At 48.5% G+C, this 17,372-nt stretch overlaps 1 protein-coding gene across 1 annotated transcript in view; it reads right to left on the reverse strand.

Annotated features, from left to right (window-relative positions):
• Positions 1 to 17,372, reverse strand: part of LOC147115112 (regulating synaptic membrane exocytosis protein 2-like) — a 347,939-nt gene that overhangs the window by 312,170 nt on the left and 18,397 nt on the right. Inside the window, exon 2 of the mRNA XM_085993402.1 lies at positions 10,495 to 10,539. Coding sequence (XP_085849528.1) covers positions 10,495 to 10,539 — 45 coding nt within the window. The remainder of the gene's footprint in view (positions 1 to 10,494; positions 10,540 to 17,372) is intronic.

The raw sequence follows: 17,372 nt of genomic DNA on the forward strand, positions 1-17,372 counted from the left end.
ACAAGCGGCTATTCTCACATATACCCTTGAGAGATACAGAGATTGTCTTGAAGACGTACACGGGGCAAAAAGTCTACCCCAAAGGAAAAATAAGGGTGAACGTTATATATAACGGCAAGGAAACACCAAAAATGGACCTATATGTATTGCCAGATGGAGGACCACCACTACCAGGACGTGAATGGATCCGGAAGATACAGCTAGATTGGCATTCCATACAAGCACTGACTGTAGATGCCAAAAAGGATGACGACGTCACACCTGGACGACTGTCAAAAATGCTAACTGACGCACAAGTGTTCCAGCAGGGACTCGGAACACTAAAAGGCATAACAGCGACAATCAAAATAGAGGAAAATGCAAGCCCAAAGTTTTTTAAGGCCAGACCGGTATCTTATGCGATCCGCCCAGCCGTCGAAGCAGAGCTGGAAGGTTTGGAACGTTCAGGAGTACTGTCCAAAGTGGACTGGAGCGAGTGGGCTACACCCATCGTTCCTGTAATGAAGAGGTCGTTGAGTAATATGCCTGGGGAACCAAAGAAGGTTCGCATCTGTGGGGACATGAAGGTGACAGTGAACCCAGTCCTTCACACTGTACAATATCCGCTTCCGCGGATTGAAGATATTTTCGCCTCGCTATCTGGAGGGAAACGCTTCACTAAGATTGATCTGGCCCAGGCGTACCTGCAAATGGAGGTAGAAGAAGCCTCGAAACAGTACCTCACAATCAACACTCATAAAGGTCTCTACCAATACAACCGGCTGGTGTTCGGGGTAGCATCAGCTCCGGCTGTTTGGCAAAGGGCAATGGAACAAGTCCTGCAAGGGATTCCAGGGACCCAGTGTTATTTGGACGACACCCTGGTCACGGGCGAAAATGACAGTGATCACCTCGCCAACCTGGAGCAGGTGCTCACTAGATTGAAGGAATATGGGCTCCGAGCTAATCGCCACAAATGTGAGTTTTTCCAGAAGCAGATCTCGTATTGTGGCCACGTTATTGATAAAGAGAGGTTACATAAGTCCCCTGAAAAGATTGAGGCAGTAGTCAAGGCTCCAGCACCGGAAAATGTGTCACAACTGAGGTCGTTCCTCGAACTGGTGAACTACTACCATAAGTTCTTGACGAATTTGTCTACCGTAATCCACCCACTGAACACCCTACTGCAAACGGGGGTACCATGGAAGTGGAGTGACGAATGTAAACGAACTTTCCAGAAGAGCAAAGCATTGATCACATCAAAAGAGGTGTTGGCTCATTTCAACCCAGCACTACCAATTCGATTGGCGTGTGATGCATTACCCGATGGCATTGGAGCGGTGCTGTCGCACAAATTCCCAGACGGCTCGGAGAGGCCAGTAGCCTTTGCGTCTCGGTCACTAACCTCAGCCGAGCATAACTACGCCCAGATTGACAGGGAGGCCCTCAGCCTAGTGTGGGGAGCGAAAAAGTTCAATCACTATCTGCATGGGCAGAAGTTCACCTTGCTGACTGACCACCAACCACTTGTCTCCATCTTTGATCCAAAGAAGGGCGTTCCGGTGATGACTGCGCAACGGCTACAAAGATGGTCCCTTTTTCTAGGGGCGCACGAATATGAAATCAAGTATAAGGGCACGAAACAGCATGGAAATGCTGATGGGCTATCACGCCTGCCACTGCCTACTGCGGAGGAAGCACCAGCAGCGGATCCTGTCGAAATATTTCATTCGACTATAATTGAATGCTTGCCAGTAACTAACGCTGGTATAGAGAAGGAGACCCGAAATGACCCGACACTGTCTCGGGTATATGATTTGACGGTGAAGGGATGGCCAGCACATGGCGACTCACTGTTGCCAGCATTCACATCCAGAAGAGAACAGCTGTCAGTATGCCAGGGGACCTTGATGTGTGGATCCCGAGTGGTAATTCCACCCAAGTTAAGGGAGAGAGTGCTCAATGAGCTTCACGAAGGTCATCTGGGAGGGGTGAAAATGAAAAGCCTTGCTAGGGCTTATGTGTGGTGGCCGGGGATCGATCAGCAAATCGAGGACCTGACAAAGAGCTGCTCAGGATGCCAGAAGGTTCAAAATGCACCACCACATGCCCCTCTACACCCATGGGAGTGGCCCTCATCTCCATGGCAACGGGTACATATTGATTTTGCTGGTCCATTCATGGACTCAATGTTTTTAATAGCCGTGGATGCGCACTCGAAATGGCCTGAGGTCATCAAAATGTCCTCCATCACCACGGAGAAAACTATTGCAGTCCTACGGACCATTTTTTCCCAGGGACGGCTTGCCAGAGCAGATTTGCTCTGATAACGGACCACAGTTTGTGTCCGAAGAGTTTCGAAGATTTATGAAAAGGAATGGGGTAAGGCATTACACATCCGCCCCGTATCATCCAGCCACAAATGGATTGGCTGAGAGATTCGTACAAACCTTTAAAAAAGCAGTAAAGGCCACGTGCGATAACGACATTCCACTGCAGCATAAGGTGGACAATTTCCCGTTAGCCTACAGAAATGCAACACATGCAGTAAATCCCTGTGCTTTTAGCATTTTAAATTGCTTTGCTGACCTGCAATGCTGCTTTTAATGATTTTTTCACCTGTATCCCTAGATCCCTTTGCTCGTCTACCCCATTCAGTTTCTTATTTTGTAAGGCGCTGGTGATATTTCTGTTTTTCCAACCAAGTTGGGGATCATTTGCAAATTTGATATTAAGTTACTTGTTCCTACATCATTCATGTACATTATGAATAACAGTGGTCCCAGCACTGATGCTTGTAGAACATTGCTTTCTATTTTCCTCCAATCTGAATAATTACCCTTTACCTGGGCTTACTTGGAGGAATGTCAGGTGCCATGTCAACGAAGCGGGTCTCCTGCTTCTTTTCCCACCACTATGCTTGTTGGGTATCCAAGTGTTCTGGGGGGGAGGGTTCCAGGAAAGCTGGAACTCTGGCTTGACACCGGCTGACTGGAGGCTCCACGGGGATCTTTGGGCCAGCTGAAGATCACAATGCAGGCTTCCTTTATCATTTGTTACCCCCACCCCCAAGATCTTCAGATTGATTTGGAACCTTCTGGCTGCTTGTGTGGAGATTGTCAGCCAGAAGTTTCCAATCGCCCAGGTTAGAGAAGAAATTTCAGGCTATAAGGTCGCCTCTGATGTTCCAGGGTCTACTGCGAGCTCTAGACCCATTCATTGGGGCCATTCACAGGTATTTAAATGGCCAAGAAAAAAAAGACTTGCATTTATGTAGCGCCTTTCACGACCACCGGAAGTCTCAAAGCGCTTTACAGTCAATGAAGTACTTTTGAAGTGGAGTCACTGTTGTAATGTAGGAAAGACAGGAAACCAGAGTGATCCCAGGGCTGGACAGGTCAGCACACTTCAGGTGCACTGGTCCTGTTTAGCATCCGGGAATATTGACCCATATATCTGGTAGGGTCATTTAAACAGATTACTATGACCACTCACTAATTCACCAGTTCCTAGATGGTGATTTACATGGTAAAATATATCCTGGTTTAGCTCATAAATTCCCGACAATCTACTGTCTCATAAAATCATTTTATTTGATGGGGTGGTTGTTAAACATCAAAGTAGGCAAATATATTTTCTGGTTGGCCAATTTTAAGATTAACAAAAAGTTCAAAAAAGCAGCTCTATCCTTATACTGTAAAGATAAAAGACACTTGCAGAGACGAAGTCTATCCCGTAAAAGTAAAAAGACTTTTACTGACTATCGTCAGCAGTTCCAACTGTGGGCCATGTTGTGTCTGTGTATAATAAGACACAGACTGCAGGAGAACGGTACAACAGGTGTTTACTCAACGTGGCTCACAGTGGAACTGATCTGTACAGATTACTACTCAGTGCTATATACAGGTGTGGTCACTGCCGGTACTGCAGTATACATGAGCTGTAAAAGATAGTTCCTCCCTTAAAGGTATATACATTACAATTCCTCCCCTTTTAGATTAACAGTACCATAACACTCATTTAACAATTAAATATCAAACTAATTACAATTAACACTTTTAACATGCAACATTAGCTGAAAATAGTCTATTTATATATTCAGTCTTTGGGGAGGCTTCCTGATCCTTTCTGGATAGCGCCTTTCCCGAGTGTCTTGCTCTTGGTGCGGAGGCGATTCAGGCCCCCTGTCGTCGGTTGGTTCATCAGCTTCCGATGCTACTGTTTCTGGGGTAGATGCGACCTGTACGTCGGGTTCATCACCAGGTACGTATGGGCGAGGCATGGGGTTGACTTGTTCCTGTGACTCTAGGATCTGGTCAGCATGGCGTCTCACGATGCTCTCCCCAACGTCCACTGTGTACATTAGTGGGCCCTGCCGTGTGCATATCGTTCCTGGCTGCCATTTTTCTGTTCGGTAGTCGCAGGCCAAGACTGGTTGCCCTACATTGAAGCTCCTTGTTGGCTTCTCATGGATGTGCTGGAATTGTTTACTCTCAACATCTCTTCGTACGTTTGGTCTGAGCAAATCCAGGCGAGATCTTAACCTTCGGTTAAAGAACATCATGGCTGGGGCCTGGTTGGTGACTGCATGTGTCGCATTCCGGTAGGCGAACAGGAAATTGTCCACCTTGTGCTGCAGCGGAATGTTGTCATTGTACATAGCCTTTATTGCCTTCTTAAAGGTTTGTACGAACCTCTCAGCCAATCCATTTGTGGCTGGATGATACGGGGCGGATGTGTAATGCCTTACCCCATTCTTTTTTAAGAACCTCCGGAACTCTTCGGACACAAACTGTGGTCCATTGTCGGAGCAAATCTGTTCTGGCAAGCCATTCCCGGCAAAAATGGTCCGTAGGACTGCAATAGTTTTCTCCGTGGTGGTGGAGGACATTTTGATGACCTCAGGCCATTTCGAGTGCGCATCCACGGCTATTAAAAACATTGAGTCCATGAATGGACCAGCAAGATCAATATGCACCCATTGCCATGGAGATTGAGGGCCACTCCCATGGGTGTAGAGGGGCCTGTGGTGGTGCATTTTGGACTTTCTGGCATCCTGAGCAGCTCTTGGTCAGGTCCGCGATTTGTTTATCGATTCCCGGCCACCACACATAAGCCCTGGCTAGGCTTTTCATTTTTACCCCTCCCAGATGACCCACATGAAGCTCATTGAGCACTCTATCCCTTAACTTGGGTGGAATTACCACTCGGGATCCACACATCAAGGTCCCCCGGCACACTGACAGCTGTTCTCTCCTTGTCGAGAATGCTGGCAACAGTGAGTCGCCATGTGCTGGCCATCCCTTCACCGTCAATTCATATACCCGAGACAGTGTCGGGTCATTTCGGGTTTCCTTTTCACTGCTGGTGCTTCCTCCGCAGTAGGCAGTGGCAGGCGTGATAGCCCATCAGCATTTCCATGCTGTTTCGTGCCCTTACATTCAATCTCATAGTGGTGCGCTCCTAGAAAAAGTGACCATCTTTGTAGTCGTTGCGCAGTCATCACCGGAACGCCCTTCTTCGGATTAAAAATGGAGACAAGAGGCTGGTGATCAGTCAGCAAGGTGAATTTCTGCCCATGCAGATAGTGATTGAACTTTTTCACTCCCCACACTAGGCTGAGGGCCTCCCTGTCAATCTGGGCGTAGTTACGCTCGGCTGAGGTTAGTGATCGTGACGCAAAGGCTATTGGCCTCTCTGAGCCGTCTGAGAATTTGTGCGACAGCACCGCTCCAGTGCCGTAGGGTGACGCATCACATGCCAACCGAATTGGTAATGCCGGGTTGTAATGGGCCAATACCTCTTTCGATGTGATTAGTGTTTTGCTCTTCTGGAAAGCTCGTCTACATTCATCACTCCACTTCCATGGCACCCCAGTTTGCAGTAGGGTGTTCAGTGGGTGTAGTATTGTAGACAAATTTGGCAAGAACTTATGGTAGTAGTTCACCAGTTCGAGGAACGACCTCAGTTGTGACACATTTTCCGGTGCTGGAGCCTTGACTACTGCCTCAATCTTCTCTGGGGACTTATGTAACCCCTCTTTATCGATAACGTGGCCACAATACGAGATCTGTTTTCTAAAAAACTCGCATTTGGGGCGGTTAGCTCGGAGCCCATATTCCTGCAATCTAGTGAGCACCTGCTCCAGGTTGGCAAGGTGATCACTGTCATTTTCGCCCGTGACCAGGATGTCATCCAAATAACACTGGGTCCCTGGGATCCCTTGCAGGACTTGTTCCATTGCCCTCTGCCAAATAGCCGGAGCTGATGCTACCCCGAATACCAGCCGGTTGTATTGGTAGAGACCTTTATGGGTGTTGATTGTGAGGTATTTTTTTGATGCTTCTTCTACCCCCATTTGCAGATACGCCTGGGCCAGATCAATCTTAGTGAAGTGTTTCCCTCCAGATAGCGAGGTGAAAATATCTTCAATCCGCGGAAGTGGATATTGTACGGTGTGAAGGACCGGGTTCACTGTTACCTTAAAGTCCCCACAGATGCGAACCTTCCTTGGTTCCCCAGGCGTGCTGCTCAACGACTTTTTCATCACAGGGACGATGGGTGTAGCCCACTCACTCCATTCTACCTTGGACAGTACACCTGAACGTTCCAGACTCTCCAGCTCTGCTTCGACGGCTGGGCGGATCGCATAACGTACCGGTCTGGCCTTAAAATTTTTGGCCTTGCGTTTTCTTCAATTTTAATCGTCACTGTCATGCCTTTTAGTGTTCCGAGTCCTTGCTGGAACACTTCTTTCGCGTAAATTAGGATCTTTGACAGTCGCCCAGGTGTGACGTCGTCATCCTTTTTGTCAACCAGTCAGTGCCTGTATGGAATGCCAATCTAGTTGTATTTTCCGGATCCATTCACGTCCCAGTAATGGTGGTCCTCCATCTTGCAATACATACAGGTCTAGTTTTGGTGTTTCCTTACCGTTATATATAACGGTCACCCTTATTTTTCCTTTGGGGTAGACTTTTTGCCCCGTGTACGTCTTCAAAATAATTTTTGTGTCTCTCAAGGGTATGTGTGAGAATAGCCGCTCGTAGTCCCGTCGGTTTATGACTGTTAGGGCTGGTCCTGTGTCCAATTCCATCTTTACCTGGACTCCTGCTATCTTGAGAGTGACCCAAATGGTTCGGTGATCCTCCGTTGTGATCACATTATGTAGTTTCAGACAACTCAGTTCCCTGCTTTCGGAGTCGTTATCACTCTTTTGTTCGTCTGAACTTTTCTCCGTCATCTTATGTACCTTCTTGTACTTTTCTTTGGTAGGTTTCTTATTGCTGGTTTTCTTTCCCGACCTGCAGACTCGTGCTATGTGTCCTACTTTTCCACACTGTCTGCACACTTTGTCTTTGAACCAGCAATCATTCTGGTCGTGTGTTGTTCTGCCGCAGCGATAGCACTTCTCTGTTCTATATGACATTTCGTTTGTGCCATATTCTTGTGGTCTCTGTTGTATCTCTGCAGTGCCCCGTGCTGCTGCTTCATATGATACTGCAATGCTGAAAGCCTTTTCCAGCGTAAGGTCCTTTTCAGATAAAAGCCAATTCTGGGTTCCTTCACTTTGAAGCCCACACACAAACTTGTCCCTTAAGGTATCTGCCAGTCCCGCTCCAAACTGGCAGTGTTTCGATAGTTTGCGCAGTTCTGTTAAATAATCAGCATTGCTTTCATCCTTATGCTGGTTCCGTTTGTGAAACTTGAATCTTTCTGCTATCAGCAGCGGTGTGGGGTTTAAATGTTCCTGTAGTATCGTTACTATGTCTTCAAAACTCTTTTCCATTGGCTTCGTTGGGGTTACTAGATTTCGTAATAAACCATACGTCTTTGCACCCATTAAGTTTAACAATACCAACGCTTTCTTGTCATCTGACCTCATTTGCCTTGCAGTATACCTCTATTCCTTCGACATATGTAGTCCAATCTTCGACTTCATTGTCAAATGCAGTGATACTGCCACTCTTCGGCATTTTGGGTGTGGTTTAAAATGGCGTCTCCCAATGGCTTAAAATGGCATCTCCCGCGCTTTCCTTCCTCCCCCGCTGCTGCCAACGCCGCTCCCGGCGGTTCCGTGGCAATGGCGGCGCCCTGTAGGTTTCGCGCGCTTCTCCTGCGCTGCTGCCAACGCCGCTCTCGGCGGTCCTCGTGGCAATGGCGGCGCCTCGCGGGTTTCTGCGCGTCTCTCACTCCCTCTCTTCGACGCTGCTCGGCCCCTGAACACCGGCTGCGCCCTGTGCGCCCTGCCCTCTCTCTCTCTCTCTCTCTCCCCCATCGACGCTGCTCGGCCCTTTGCTGTGCCGCTCGGTCGGGCTCTAGCCCGCCGCTGTCCGGGAAGGGTCTGCGCACTACCTGTTGCCAGCCCATTTCGCTGGACCACCTCGACTGGAAATCCAAGCCTGGCTCTCGACAGCCTCCCCCGCAATTCTCGAGTCTCTGCTGGGTGACTGGGCGGTTGCCCGTGGTCGACGCCCGAGTCTCTGGCCTTGACCTCCAATCCACTGATCTCCAGGAACGAATCCCGGGAGGTGATGCAGAGTTGCAGGTAGGTTCGAACTTGCCTTGTCGCCAATGTTGTGTCCGTGTATAATAAGACACAGACTGCAGGAGAACGGTACAACAGGTGTTTACTCAACATGGCTCACAGTGGAACTGATCTGTACAGATTACTACTCAGTGCTATATACAGGTGTGGTCACTGCCAGTACTGCAGTATACATGAGCTGTAAAAGATAGTTCCCCCCTTAAAGGTATATACATTACAGGCCAAGCAACTCCTTACAGGAAGACAGAGGAGAAACTACAGAAACAATTGTTTTATTACTAAAGAAGATTTCATTAGGGCTCTTTAGCTTGCCCTTTGGGAAGCTTCTGCCTCCTAACACCAGAAGGAGGAAGGGGGAAAGAGTGTTGAATCCCAGCTCTGGCAACATCTCAGTTTGGTAGGACATGCATGAATGGAGGTTCGGAGATGCATAGAACACCAGGTTTTTTTCCTCCCTAGTGCCTCAAAAGTAGGGTTCCCAACTCGTCTCCCGAGCACTACCGCCGGCAACGTGGGAGAAAGGTTTGTTGGAAAATCCACCTACCTTTTGTTGCAGCTTACTTTATTGAAAGGTCAACCGGCTGGCATTTGTTTTAAATGGTGTAGCAGCCAATCAGCTATCTCTCCCCCCACCGTTTACTGGTCGGAGTTCCGGAGGGTTGTATTGGAGAACACGAGCACCGGGGAGCAGTTAGAGCACGTGGAGGGAGCCGAGGCCCCGGGGGCGGTTAGAGCGCGTGGAGGGAGCCGAGGCCCCGGGGGCGATTAGAGCGCGTGGAGGGAGCCGAGGCCCCGGGGGCGGTTAGAGCGCCTGGAGTGATCCGGGGGCACGTGGCCCCGGGGGTAGTTAGAGCGCGTGGAGGGAGCCGAGGGCGGTTAGAGCGCGTGGAGGGAGCCGAGGCCCCGGGGGCGGTTAGAGCGCGTGGAGGGAGCCGAGGCCCCGGGGGCGGTTAGAGCGCGTGGAGGGAGCCGAGGCCCCGGGGGCGGTTAGAGCGCGTGGAGGGAGCCGAGGGCGGTTAGAGCGCCTGGAGTGAGCTGGGGGCGCGAGGCCCCGGCGGCGGTTAGAGCGCGCCGAGGGCGCGAGGCCCGGGGAGCGGTTAGAGCGCGCGGAGTGAGCCGAGGGCGCGAGGCTCGGGGAGCGGTTGAAGCCGCCGCGGATCGGACGAGGTCTCGCACACTGAGCAATTCGAGTTTGTGTCTAAATACAAGTAGCGGTTTTGCCATGAATCGCTGCCTGACTCGACATTCGCACAGGTACCCCATGCTCTGTAACACCATGTCGCGGTTTCCTTTTTTTGGGAAGGGGTGGTGTCACTTGCCAGGGTTTCAAGTAGGAATTTACATTTTCTGAATGTGGCGCTGCTGACCGGAATCACGATCAAAGGCGCTGCTTGAGGTTTTTTTCCTTGCCTACAAAAAGCGGTGTGTTTCTACATTTGTTTCGGGGAATCAGGGTGCACGACGTCTCAGGAGGCAGGATTGCGGGTGAGAGGGAAATAGAAGGAGACAGGCGGCTTGAGCAGGGGATGGGGAGGGAGACTGGGGAATGGATTGGATGTGGTGATCCAAAGTTTCTGTAGAACCGAGAGCAGCAGCAACGTGGCGAGTGGGAGCAGCGCCATTAGAGGAGCAGCAGCCAGAAAAAGGGCGTGTGAAACCTGGGGACTGACCAGACCTTGTGCTCTGCAGGAGGATTCTGGCTGCAGCTCGAGTAGATTAGAGGATTACCACTAGGTACATGTAGGCCATTGGGGCGTTACACCAGTTACATATAAACTCTGAGTATCACTGTTGGTTATGAGGCCACCCAGGTCTGGAAGCATACTTTTCACCAACATTTTTTAATAGCACAAGGACCAGCCAGACCACTCCCTGTCGAGTACTAAAACTTTAGCCAAGTATATAGGAAACCTACAAAAACGCCTATAATTCGACCAGCAGCCAGAAGAAATAATTAGGTAACTGACCTGTAAGTATTGCATGATCCTTTTAAAAGACCGGAAGGCGCGGACCTGGAGGGAGCACAGCAAGAGCGGAGCAGTTAAAAGGAGCGGCGACAACTCGGAGGTGGTTTTTGAAAAAGTGACATCGGCACAAGGGAAGGAGCTGATTGGTGAGTAGCTGGTGAGTGTATCTTTAAATTTATACGTTTATTTCTGCTAAGTTAGTTAATAGCCTATTAAATAGAGGGAAAGAGCAGATTGGTGAGTAGCGTTTTTTGTTAAATTTTAAGTTTATTTCTGCTGGGTTAGTTCTTAGTCTATTAAGTAAAGGCAGGGCAGCTCAGTCCTGTGGAGTGCACATCCTGTGCCATGTAAGAAGTCCTGTACGTTTTGCGTAGCCTGTTGGGCAGTGTTGCCAACTACAGCAACTCGTAACTCCGGGTTTCGGAGCTTGAGCGGCGGCTGGAGTAACAGCAGTGCATTCGCGAGGCTGAGAGTTATGTAGATAGCACGTTTCTAGAGGTGGTCACCCCGCAGCTTAAGAGTATGCAGGCAGAGAGGGAATGGGTGACCGCCAGACAGAAGAGGAGGACCAGGCAGGTAGTGCAGGAGTCCCCAGAGTGCATCACGCTCTCCAACCAGTATTCTGTTCTGAGTACTGGTGAGGGCGATGGTTCCTCTGGGGAGTGCAGCCAGAGTCAAGTCCACAGCACCATGGGTGGCTCAGCTGCACAGGAGGGGGTGGGGAAGGAAAAAGAGTGGAAGAGTAATAGTGGTAGGGGATTCAATAATTAGGGGAGCAGATCGGCGTTTCTGCGGCCATAGACGTGACTCCAGGATGATATGTTGCCTCCCTGGTGCCAGGGTCAAGGATGTCATTGAGCGGTTGCAGGACCCTCTGAGGGGGGGGGGAGGGTGAACAGCCAGAGGTCGTTGTCCATATCGGTAGCAACGACATAGGCAGAAAGAGGGATGAGGTCCTACAGGCAGAGTTTAGGGAGCTAGGAGAGAGATTAAAAAGCAGGACCTCAAAGGCAGTAATCTCGGGATTACTCCCGGTGCAACGTGCTAGTGAGTACAGGAATAGGAGAATAGAACAGATGAATGCATGGCTGGAGAGATGGTGCAGGAGGGAGGGCTTTATACTTCCTGAGGCATTGGGATCGTTTCTGGGGAAGGTGGGACCTGTACAAGCCAGATGGGTTACACCTCAACAGAGCCGGGACCAATATTAGCGGGCAGGTTTGTTAGTACAGGTAGACTACCTTTTATCCGAACTTCCGAAACCCTCTAAAAACCGAAGGTTTTCTCGTTCAGTGTAAGTCGTGCGCACGGCATGACCAGAGTGGCGCACGACCCCGACCCCCGCCGACCCCGACTCCCGACCCCCCGCCGACCCACCCCCGACAAATTTCCCAGTCTTACAAAATACCTTCCGAAATCCGAAATTTTCCGAAAACCGAAACACGGCTGGTCCCGAGGTTTTCGGATAAAGGATAGTCTACCTGTACTGTTGGGGAGGGTTTAAACTAACTTGGCAGGGGGATGGGCACCAGCATATAGGAGTAGAAAAGAGGAATAAGGTGCATAAAAGAGTGAGTGTGTTGGATAGTATTCGAGGTGGTAGTAGTACCATATTAGACAGGAGCAGACTAAGAAAGACTACGGAAAATTCAACAATGGGTTTAGAATGCATGTATGTAAACGCAAAAAGTGTGGTGAGTAAGCTTGGTGAGCTACAAGCACAATTAGCTGTGTGGCAATATGATGTGGCAATAACGGAAACATGGCTTAAAAAGGTGAGGACTGGACACTTAATATTCAAGGTGTTCAGAAAAGATAGGGAAGGAAAAAAGTAAGGTGTGGTGGCAGTGCTGATTAAGGAAGACGTAGTGTTGGAAAGGGAGGATGTTCTTGAGGGGACAAGGACAGAATCCATTTGGTTAGAGTTCAGCAAAAAGGGTATCATCACGCTATTTGGAGTATTCTATAGCCCTCCAAATAGTGAGGGAGGTAGAGGAGCAAATCTGCAGGGAAATCACAGAGATGCAAGAGCTATAGAGTGGTGATATTGGGGAACTTTAATTACCCAAATATCGATTGGGATAATGCGAGGGTAAAGGGAAAGGAGGGGGAGGAATTTCAGAAATGTGTTCAGGAGAATTTCCTTGACCAGTATGTTCTTGGCCCAACTAGGAAGGAGGCATTGCTGGATCTGGTGCTGGGGAATGAGGTGGGCCAGGTCGATCAAGTGTCTGTGGGAGAACACTTAGCTCCGAGTGATCAGCATATCATGAGATTTAGATTAGCAATGGAGAGGAGCGTGGAACTTCTAAACTGGAATAGGGCTAACTTCAGTGGGCTGTGAAAGGATCTAGCCAGGGTAAAATGGAACCAAAAACTGACAGGAAAAACTAACAAAACAATGGGTGATCTTTAAGGAGGAGAGGAGATGTTCCGAGTTCAGGCTAGGTACATTCCAACAAGAGGGAAAGGTAAGGGAACCAAAGCAAAGGCTCCTTGGATGACGAAGGAGATAGAGAAGATGATGAAACAAAAAAAAGGTGTATGATGTATGTCCGGTGAATTCTTCAAGGGAGAACCAGACCAAATGCAATAAGTTGAGAGGGGATGTGAAGATGAAAATCAGATTGGCAAAGAGAGAAAATGGAGTAGATTGGCGGTTTGCATAAAAGGGAACCCAAAAATCTTCTACCGACATGTAAACAGTAAGTGGGTAGTAAGAGGCAGGGTGGGGCCTATTAGAGACAAAGAAGATGATATATGCTAGAGGCGCAGGGCAAGGCTAGAATACTCAATGAGTACATTGTATCGGTGTTTACTAAGGAGGTGGATGCTGACAAAATATCGGTAGAAGTGGAAAAAGCAGAAACAATGGAAGGGGTGAAAATTGATAGACAGGATGTACTAGAAAGGCTGGTTATGCTTAGTGGTTGGACAAGTCACCTGGTCCAGATGGCTTGCATCCCAGGTTGCTAAGGGAATTGGGGGAGTAAATAGCAGAAGGGCTTGCCATAATTTTCCAATCTTCCCTAGATGCGGGGGAGGTGCCTGAGGATTGGAAAGTGGAAAATGTGACACCATTGTTCAAGACAAGTCAAGAAGGTGTAAGGGTCAATCCTAGTAACTACAGGCCGGTCAGTTTATCAGTGGTGGGTAAAGTTTTAGAAGGAAAAAATGAACGGGCATTTGGAGAGATTTAAGCTAATTAAGGAGAGCCAACACGGGTTTGTGAAAGGAAGATTGTGTTTGACTAATCTAATTGAATTTTTTGATGAATTAACAGGATTGATGAAGGGAATGCAATTGATGTTGTCTACATGGATCTTCAGAAGGCATTTGACAAAGTACCACATAGAAGGCTGGTTAACAAAATTGAAGCTCCTGGAATAGGTGGGTCAGTGGCAGCTTGGATAAGGAATTGGCTTAAGGACAGATAACAGCGAGTTGTGGTAAATGGCTGTTTTTCAGACTGGAGGATGGTAGACAGTGGTGTTCCCCAAGAATCAGTGCTGGGGCCACTGCTTTTTTTTATTTTATATATATATATCTATCCTGGATATTGGAATACAGTAGAATTTCTAAATTTGCCAATGACACCAAACTTGGGGGTGTGGCAAACAGTGATGATATCAATCAACTGCAACAGGACATAGAAAGACTAGCAGAGTGGGCAGACAACTGGCAGATGGAATTTAATAGAGAAGTCTGAGGTGATGCATTTTGGCAGAAGGAACAGGGAGAGGCAATATACACTTAATGGCACATAGAAACATAGAAGATAGGAGCAGGAGTAGGCCATTCGGCCCCTTGAGCCTGCTCCGCCATTCAATGCGATCATGGCTGATCATCCAAATTCAGTACCCTGTCCCTGCTTTCTCCCCATATCCCTTGATCCCCTTAGTATTAAGAAATATATCTAACACAGTTTTAAAGAGTGTGCAGAGACAGAGGGACCTGGGAGTTAATGTGCATAGGTCCCTGAAGGTGGCGGGACATATTGAGAGAGTGGTTAACAAAGCATGCGAGATCTTTGGCTTCATAAATAGAGGTATTCAGTACAAAAGTAAAGAAGTTATGCTGAACCTTTATAATGTGCTGGTTAGGCCACAACTGGAGTATTGCATCCAGTTCTGGTCACCACACTTTAGGAAGGATGTGAAGGCCCTTGAGAGGGTTCAGAGGAGATTTACCAGAATGGTTCTGGGGATGGGAGAATCTCAGCTACAAGGACAGGTTGGAGAAGCTGAATTTGTTTTTATTAGAGCAAAGGAGGTTGAGGGGTGATTTGATAGAGGTGTATAAGATTATGACGGGTTTGGATAGGCTAGACTGGAAAAGGCTGTTCCCACTAGTTGATGGTACAAGGACTAGGGGACACAATAAGGTTTTGGGCAAGAGATACAGGGGGGATGTGAGGAAAAACTTTTTTAGACAATGAGTGGTGATGACCTGGAATTCGCTGCTGATTTGAGTGTCTCCGCTTCCACCACTTCCATGTTTTCAAATGGAGACTGAATAGGCACTTGGAAATAAACTTGCAGGGTTACAGGGATAGAGCGAGGGCATGGGACTGACTGGATTGCTCTACAGAGAGCCGGCATGGACTTGATGGGCCGAAAGGCCTCCTTCTGTGCAGTTATGATCTAAGGCGCTGGTGTGAGTGGGGGGGGGGGGGGGGTGGGGTGGTGGGGGGGGGTGGGGGGCGGACTATTTAATGTCATGTTCACCTGTGCAAGGTTTGAGTGGAGTGTGGATTTCCAACAACGGGGACGTCAAATCAGTGTTGCACACTGATTCGAGTCATGATCTGCATGCTGCTGATGCTCATTAGGCACATGCACGCATGCAAACCCTTTTACCAAGATGGCGTCCTGCGCATTTCCCATCGGAAGTGTGTGCACGTATCTACCGACATCAGGACTTGGAATTAAACATTGCCGGGTATAACATATTTAGAAAAGGTGGCGTACCTCTTATCAGAGATAACAATGGCAGTCGAAAAAAGTGACGCAGCTATCAATAAGACAGAAATGAAATCCATGTGGATAGAAATAAAAGATAAAGGATCAATCACACTAATGGGAGTAGTCCAAAGACCACCTAATAGTGGAAGGGAGGTGGAGGATGAAATATGCAAACACATTAGGGAAATAAATAAAAAAAAGAATAATTATCATGGGGCAGTTCAACTACCCTGAAATTAATTAGACAGAAGAACTAAGTAAAGGGGATAAGAGAATGGAGCTCCTTCAATGTGTACAGGTCTCCTTTCGAACCCAGTATGCAAGAAGCCCGACGAGGGAGATTCGCTATTGGATCTATTAATGGGGAATGAACCAGAAGTAAAAGTAGGGGCACATCTAGGGCATAGTGACCATATATTATGCTTTTAAGGTAATAATTGAGAAGGCCAGTGTCTGGAGCGGCGGTACAGTGAGTAAACTCACTTTCGTGGGCTTTTTTCCTCAGAAGCCGGTGTCGAGAGCGGAGGTACAGTGAGTATTTAAACTCCGTTTCACGGGCTTTTTTCCTCAGAACCTTGCCAATCTCAGACCGGCGGTGGCGTTCCAGAGCCACGTCACAATTCAAAAAGTGACACGGGCAAGAGGAAGCAGCTGATTGGGTGAGTACGGCCAGGTGAGTATTTATAATACTCTCTAGTTTGATAGTTAAGGTTAATAGTTCATAAAGTTTAGACGGTCTTCATTTTTGTGGTTATAGTTTCTAAGGTCTCTGTTGTGTAGCGGGGAGTGCTTGTAAACAAGGGCCCTTGAGTATATCATTTAATTGTAGTGTAATTAGTGGTAAGTCATGGCAGCACGGCTCGGCCCCGTGGCATGCTCCTCCTGCGCTATGTGGGAAAGCAGGGACGCTTCCTGCGTCCCTGACAACCATGTGTGCAGGAAGTGTATCCAGCTGCAGCTACTGGCAGACCGCATTGCAGCACTGGAGCTGCGAATGGATACATACTGGAGCATTCGCGATGCTGAGGACATGAGTTGGTCACACCGCAGGTAAAGGCTGCACAGGCAGGAAGGGAATGGGTGACCGCCAGGCAGAGTAGTAGGTGCAGGCAGGTAGTGCAGGGGTCCCCTGTGGCCATCCCCCTCAAACAGATATACCACTTTGGATACTGTTGAGGGAGATGGCTTATCGAGGGAAGGCAGCAGCAGCCAACTTCCTGGCACCGTGGGTGGTTCTGCTGCACAGGATGGAAGGAAAAAGAGCGGGAGAGCTATAGTGATAGGGGATTCTATTGTAAGGGGAATAGATAGGCGTTTCTACAGCCGCAAACGAGACTCCAGGATGGTATGTTGCCTCCCTGGTGCAAGGGTCAAGGATGTCTCGGGGCGGCTACAGCGCATTCTGGAGGGGGAGGGTGAACAGCCAGTTGTCGTGGTGCATATAGGTACCAACAATATAGGTAAAAAACGGGATAGGTCCTAAAAGCTGAATATAGGAAGTTAGGTAAATTTAAAAACTGGGACTTCAAAAGGTAGTAATCTCAGGATTGCTACCAGTGCCACGTGCTAGTCAGAGTAGAAATAGAAGGATATTTCAGTTGAATACATGGCTAGAGGAATGGTGCAAGGGGGAGGGATTCAAATTCCTGGGACATTGGAACCGGTTCTGGGGGTGGTGAGACCAGTACAAACTGGACAGTTTGCACCTGGGCAGGACCGCGACCAATGTCCTAGGGGGAGTATTTGCTAGTGCTGTTGGGGAGGGTTTAAACTAAAATGGCAGGGGGTTGGTAACCTGTGCAGGGAGACAGAGGAAAGGGAATCAAGGATAGAAACAAAAGACAGAAAGAAGAAAAGCAAATGTGGAAGGCAGAGAAATCAAGGGTGTAAATCAAAGAGCTACAGTAAATAATA

Source organism: Somniosus microcephalus, chromosome 7, assembly GCF_052327205.1.
Source record: "Somniosus microcephalus isolate GS21.2 chromosome 7, FLI_Smic_1.0, whole genome shotgun sequence".
NCBI classification, from domain to species: Eukaryota; Metazoa; Chordata; class Chondrichthyes; order Squaliformes; family Somniosidae; genus Somniosus; species Somniosus microcephalus.